This window comes from Dreissena polymorpha, chromosome 14 (genome assembly GCF_020536995.1).
Source record: "Dreissena polymorpha isolate Duluth1 chromosome 14, UMN_Dpol_1.0, whole genome shotgun sequence".
NCBI classification, from domain to species: domain Eukaryota; kingdom Metazoa; phylum Mollusca; class Bivalvia; order Myida; family Dreissenidae; genus Dreissena; species Dreissena polymorpha.
The window spans coordinates 60,768,074-60,775,293 of record NC_068368.1 but is presented as its reverse complement, the minus strand read 5'-3'; the positions used below and the strand labels follow the sequence as shown (position 1 = coordinate 60,775,293).

The following is a 7,220-nucleotide window of genomic DNA, read 5'->3' as shown; positions in this document are numbered from 1 at the left end:
ACTATTTTTGATCCTTTGGTTCAACGCTCAGCAAACTCAAATGATTAGCCAACTTGCAGACCGTAGTTTTATGTTTGACCTTGACACTGACCAACATTTTGTATTTAAAGTATCCTTGAAAATATTTATCTTGTTATGTGACTGTTTCAGGTTTGATTGACAAGCTACAGGTGTGGTTTCAAATGAATGCTGACGCAGGCTACGTGAAGGAAAATGTAAGGGTTAAAAAATACTTTGTTGGCAACTTTATTGTTCTGCTTATGTGTGTCATCCCTAGAATTGAATGTATTCACCACCACCCCATATTGCAAGATTTGCCTCAGGCCTGGACGTTTTCAGCAACCTCAAGATTCTATTATCTTTGCGCTTTAAACATTTATTGTTTTCCAACTAACTTTTCTTGTAAAATTGTCTTCAAATTTTTAAATGATTACGTTATTTGTTTATTTGATAGCAGATTTGGTTTGCTTTGTATGTTGCTACACAAAAGACATGCGCTTTTTTCAGGTCTGCCGGAAATTTGGCATAGATGAACAGTTCTTTGATGTAATGGGTAAGCTCTCAAATTTATTGTGCGTATGACACGTTTTAAAATTGTTTCTTTCACAAAAATAGTTTTTTTCTGTTTCAAAGTTGTTATTCATGTCATAATATATGATGCAATCAATTTACAAAGACATGTACATGCAAATACTTATTTTACCATATGTCGTATGTTTCAACTTTGTAATAACTATCAATACACACATTTAATTTCTATACAATTCCTTGTCCTTTGTAGCACATTTATCCTTACATAAATACTTTTGTATACTTATTTATGTATAACACAAGTGATTCTTAACAAAAAAGGTTTTCAGATTTACAATTGCACTTTAACTATGATTCTTTAATGAAAAAAAAAACAGAGTGCTTGTTTTCTTGTTTTACCGGTACTCTTAGTGTGATTGCAGATGCATTTGTTTTAATTGCATTCTATTTTGGTCTTTTATCATGTTGTATATTGAACAAAGAGTGTTGTTGTTTTATATTTCATGTGCTAAAAATCCCCTGGAAGAGAGGAAATACCATGAACTGAGCTTGTATAGGAAAGTCTGGATCCTCATGTCCCTCTGTGATTATTGCCTGGTGAGTTGTACTATTGATATGTTGATGCCTTCTTAAATATACATGTGATGATTGTATAACACTCCCTTAACAGTTTACCATTTAGATACATATTTTGACGCATTTTAGTACCATATAAAGTTAAATGTAATTAAATACCTTTCTTACTAAATCGACGTTTTAAAGGCTTAATTTCCAACCATTAGATACTGATGAGCAGCAAACAGTTACTCACAGGCTGTTCTGGTTTTATGTTGTTTGCATATAGCCATTTTCACTTTGCTTCTGAGTGGGAAAGGGTTTAATGTAGCATTAGTCTTGTTGAGATGTCATTCTGTAAATAAAAATAAATCTCTCACACCTTGCCAATTGCTCAACTCTAGCGCATTTAATTTCTTTACATATGACATAAACTTATGATTCCATCTTGAAATAGCTCTATTTTGAGTTAAAACCGGATTGTATGTGCAATTAATTAGGTAATTAAAAATAATTTGAATGGTAGATTTTATGTAATGAAGTTATTAAAAAAATATTTGAAAAACAAATACAACCCAACATTAACTAGTATCAAAATATCATAGACACGTTTTTATCACACAGCATATGCAGGAGTCCTTAAGACCTTATAGAGCTACAGCCGTTTGACAAGCGGGAGTTGGTGCTTGGAACGGACGCCTCGGGTCAGCGGTACTTGCACTTCCCACAATTATGTGGGGCAGACGTCAGGGTGTACCGCCAGGCCACAATCAAATACCCAAAGATTTGATCAAGCCTGATCCATTTGATAGTAAAAGATAGGTAATCATGATGGTTTGTGAATTTTGTTAGGGATTTATGAACAGAGTTTGTGTTCAGGGATGGAAATAAGTATGGGCCCACTAGCCAATGACCCCTAAAATTAATGGTTGGCACCTAGATCTTTTGAAAGACACCTGTGTACGCTGTACAAGAAATTTTGACTGAAGGAAATGAAGCAACCATAGCAACATTATTTCTATTCCTGCTGTGTTGCATTTTGATTGTATTTGTTGTATGTTTGACAAAGCAAATGGTCAAAATCATTATAAAACACATGCTCTGTACAATTATGTTATGAACATAAGCAGTTTTTGATGATACGAAGTCTTTTGGCAAAATAGACGATAACTAATTATTTGCTTATGCATACACATTTCATAAAACCATTTCATATAAGATTAATGTCTTGTGTATTATACTTAATGGGTATTGAATAATTTATACTTTTGGAGTGTGCAGCATATAGTAATTAACCTTTATTTTCATTTAATATCGCAGTTCCGGGAAGTGAACAATAAAAATAAATACGATATTGAAGATTGAATAATCTAAATAACTACTTATTTGTAAACCATTTGACAGACTTATTCCCTTTTTTTCAGTTTCCATTTGTGTACAAACCTCTACCAGTGAAGACAAAAAAAATTGTCACCCATTAAACAGAAATCCAGCCCTGTCCCTTCACCAGTGAAGATTTCCCAGCTGGATTCACCGCAGAGAACTAGGCCCAGTAGATTAAGACAGGCAAGTAACATTATTTTACAGACTTATTCATTCATTTATATATATTTTGACAGAAAAAGTCTGTATAATGCTTTTTGTTTACCCCATGAAACTGTACTAGTCAATCTACTCATTTGGGCATATAATTTTTAGGCATAGTGAAATCTACACTGTTATTACGAAATTTCCAGAAAATCAAAGTCCAATAGTACATGATAAAAGAAAACAAGAAATCTTGTCCCAAAAGTATATAACAGTCATGTGGTTTGCACTGTTTCTAATTGTTCCAAATGTACATATGTATCATAACTCTCGAAACTTGGCATAAAACATATTGATTTACTGATGTATACTCTAAGAACGATCGAATTTCGTAATAACATTTATGTATGAGGAATTGCTGTTTATTGTTTGAAATTAAAGAGCTATCCATTTGGTTATTTCATCTTGCAAGTAAATAAAACTTTAAAGTTGAGTTGTTATTGTGCACATGAACCCATATTCTTTAAATTGTGCTTTGCTGCTAGATAAGATCTTGCTTCAAAACATTGTGCTTATCTCACATAACTTGGATGCTTATCGTGTTAAACATTTTATATAAATTTCTAACTATGAAACAGTGTACCATGGAGTCATATTTCTCCTAAAAAACAAACGTGAATACAATGTGTCAGAACATTTAAGGTGAAGTGTAAGCTCAAATTAAACACTAAAATAATCATGCTTTTATAATTCAAACATTAGTTGTGTATGTACATCAATGCAATCCAATTAAGTCTTGGTGTTTTAAATATGTATCAGGTCCCAAGGTGGCTATGGTAAATACGCAACGGTTGTTCTTGATCTTATTTAGGCACTCAAACTCAAATAAAGATAAAAAAAAATATTCTTAATGCTTGGAATGCATTTGTTGTGTCACAAAGTGATTATCGTAAATACATGACAACTGTTCTTGTTCTTGTGAGGCTCCTAAAGTATTTGTTCTCTAGCGTCTCTCCTATGGTTTAAATCCTTATTTTTCTTGTGTCAAAAGAAGCATTGCTTATATACATGTATCGTTACATAAAAATGCCAACTTGATGGGTCAAACCAATTTGTTGAAATGCATATACGGGCGTATTTATTATCTGGTAATTGCACCGACACGAAAACAAAAATCTATTTACCATGTAATCTTGTCATGATCTATAATTTAAACGGACTGAACCCATTAACAAGCGTGCATTTACTGTCAACAAACTAATGAGTCTCGTAAACACAGGGCATGCATAATTGCGAACAAGATATATACATCAATTATGCGACATACTGCTTTGATACAACTGGTCCAATACGGATATAAAAGTCTGCTTAACAACCAGTGGCATGTGAACATCCGGTTTAAAGGCCAGCCACGTCCACAATATGCCTGTATAAATAGCAATGCTCTAGAGTTCACTTATTTGTTATTTCAAAAGCACGGTAAACAATGTTTGTCTTAAACGTTTTCTTTGTTCTAACGACGTTGATCTGTGGAATACGTAGTCAGGGTGAAGCTACTAACTCAATGACTACACACCTTGACATAGCGTTTATAATGGACACAACTGGAAGCATGGGGCCGTATATCGAAACAGCAAGGAACAACATCAAACGAGTTGTGCAAGAAATCACGGAAATTTCCGAAAGTCACATCAGGTTTGCACTCATTGAGTATAGGGACCACAAACCGGAAGAAAATACATACGTGTACAGAAAACAAGACTTTACGCCGTCGGTAACAACAATGCAATCGTGGTTAGAAAAATCAGAAGCAAACGGCGGTGGTGATTTACCCGAGGCTGTTGCTGTTGCACTGTACGCGGGGAGTTCATTGTCATGGTACGACTCTGCAGTCAAGATTGCTGTCCTGATAGCGGACGCGCCGCCACATGGTCTGGTGTCGTCAGGTGACAGGTGGCCAGACGGTGATCCTCTTGGCATTGATCCAGTCAAAATGGCGTACAGAATGGCAAGGATCGGCATAACACTGTATTCGGTCGGCTGCGAACCTTCCATTCTACCTTACAAAGACTTTTTCCAAGCGTTGGCTTACATTGCCGGGGGTCAGTACGTACCATTATCAACTCCACAAGCACTAATTGATGCCATAATCGGTGGAGCTAAAGAAGAGTTGGCTATGAGGAAAATCAGCGAAGAAGTAGACAAAGAAGTTTCAGCAGTTAAGGCTAAAGGTGGAAAGCCTGAGAGGGATGCCATTACAAGGTCAGTTTACGACAGACTTCACAAATCCGGGACAAAAGCAACCACCTTACTAAAAAACAACAAACCGTTAGCAGGACCGTCGAAGGCTGCGCTCGAAATCGCTAAATCGAAGTCTCTTCCTGAAGCTAAGAAGATATTTGCGAAGATGGTTCCCGGTGGAAGTGGAAGTCCGCCGGTTTCACCTCCAGTTTCCGAAGTCTACACCGCCGTTGAAAGACCAGTGAGCTATGACCAGGTCTCCAGAGCGGCTAGCAAGGCCTTTGCTGCAAGTGCATAGGAGGAATTTTAATCTTGCTATTGTTTTGGACCGTTTGTTTTCATTATAGTACAAACGTTATGCAGAGGACTAACCTTGAACGATTGCAATTAAGTTTCCACGTATTTAGCAAACAGAAAAAAATGGAAATGTGTGTTTTATTTCCCCAATGTAAAGTATGGTGGAGTAAATGCTTTCGACAATGTACTTTGTTTTTGTTACTGTTACAGCATGTTTTGTCGAAATCACTAATCAATATGTATAATATTGTTTGGTAGCTACCGGTAAGCGTTTTCGAAAATATCAGCTAAAATAAGAATTTTGTAAAAGGACGTTTCATGTCAATAACCTGATGGCAATAACAGTATTTGTCAATAAATACGGATTAAATGTGACATAAACATAAACTAACAAAGATTATTCACTTTATAATCATCGAGAGCTTCATATTGCAACGTGTTAGTTGGATATCTGCAAGTTTTTATTTATGGAAGTTCAGATATTTTATAATTTCTGCTTAACACAAATATAACAAATAAAATTGTCAAGGAAATCGCATACAAATCCGATTAGCTCAAATCGATAATAATTCAATGCCCTACGTTTACACGAAGTAATTGCATAATTAAGCCATTTCGAAAGTGTAATATGTCACGCACCTGCGTTTTTTAAAAGCATTTGTAACGAAGTGTTTTCCTAAAATTCTCAGCATAAAATCTGTTGGACAAGGTGAACAATCGTCATCGCAATAAAAGAACACACGGCTTATGTGGGGAATGTGACGCTGTTGATTGGCATAGGTTTATACACGCGCATGCCAAGAATTACCAAAAATTGTGGTTAAGTTAGGCGATCAGTAATTCTTTAAACATGTAAAAGTCCTCCATAGAAGGTACACTGTGTCTTTTATCACACATACCAAAGATTAGTGAGCGTATGAAAGAGACGCCCAACATAAAGCATAATAAAAACTAAATTACATGCAATTCAATGAAGATATTATATACAGCCCATATTTCAACAATATTATTTAATATACGACAAAAAATTACTCGCAAGAAAAGATCTACAATACAACCATATACATGAAAAGACCGCTCGCAAAAAGGCATGGATATTTCAAAAGACACGATTTATCGTCTCAAATTTTACCTGAGCATTAGGTGTGCGTATGTAACTTTTTTTCTCTGGCACTTTTGGTTAGATGCATAGCGAATCAACACGGTAATATAGCTTTGGCATGGTGGATATTGTGAAGACTAGCGACCGAGAGGTCCGGGGTTTGGTCCCCACTGTAAAGGCGTTTTCACGATCTTCTTAAAATATACTTATTACTTTTCTATCCAGAAAACGGACCCGACTTCGCCTCAATAATCCCCGGCTTTCGATGCAATCGAGCTTAAATAAATACGTTTAAACTAAATATCAGACTGTTAAGCTTCTTAAGTTGACGGCTTTTATAAGGATAACGTAATTGTTCCTGTACATGACATAATGGTATTTACACATGTTTAGAAGGACAAAACAAACATAATCATAAATAGAAATATTGTAGCCGCATAAAAACGTGTACTAAACGAGCTGGGTTAGCAATGACAAAAATATAAAGTTTGAATAATTAATGAGGAGTACAGTGAATACACGCAATACTATGGTATATTTGTGTTCAAGAGATTCTAGCCAGGTCCCTTGTTCGTGCTAAGATAATAGTAATATATTAAATGAATGAAAGTGACATGTAATAGAATTCGGAGACACAACTTTAAAACATCAGAAAATAAGATGAAGAAAACTGCGACATAAATTTAAAGGCCTTGTCTTCGATAATTTTCCCACCGCTGTGTTTTTAAGATAGATTTGTTACGTTCATGCACCTTGATAATCGGGTCGGCTTTCTCCGTTTGTAGAGCGCTAAATTAGAAATCCGTTGATTTATCAGAATATGGAATTGCGACATTATTTTCAATATCATCACAGTGTAATTTAAAGAAAAGCTTTTTACAGAGAACTTCTTTGCACGTTGATTAATCTTATTCCATTTAGTTTGTGTATATGTTTGCAAACGCAGCTCGTTGTTTTTCATGCTTGT

The 7,220-nt window shown here is 35.3% G+C and overlaps 1 protein-coding gene and 1 long non-coding RNA gene across 2 annotated transcripts; both read left to right on the top strand.

Annotated features, from left to right (window-relative positions):
* Positions 1 to 985: 985 nt before the first annotated feature.
* On the top strand, positions 986 to 2,942 carry LOC127858614 (uncharacterized). Its single transcript, XR_008038988.1, has 3 exons — positions 986 to 1,128; positions 1,711 to 1,908; positions 2,511 to 2,942. It is a non-coding gene; the product is annotated as an uncharacterized LOC127858614 (long non-coding RNA).
* Positions 2,943 to 3,923: 981 nt separating this feature from the next.
* LOC127858606 (uncharacterized) lies at positions 3,924 to 5,336 on the top strand. Its single transcript, XM_052395808.1, has one exon. The coding sequence runs from the start codon at positions 4,100 to 4,102 to the stop codon at positions 5,150 to 5,152; it is 1,053 nt and encodes a 350-aa protein (XP_052251768.1). The 5' UTR covers positions 3,924 to 4,099; the 3' UTR covers positions 5,153 to 5,336.
* The last annotated feature ends 1,884 nt before the right edge of the window (positions 5,337 to 7,220 follow it).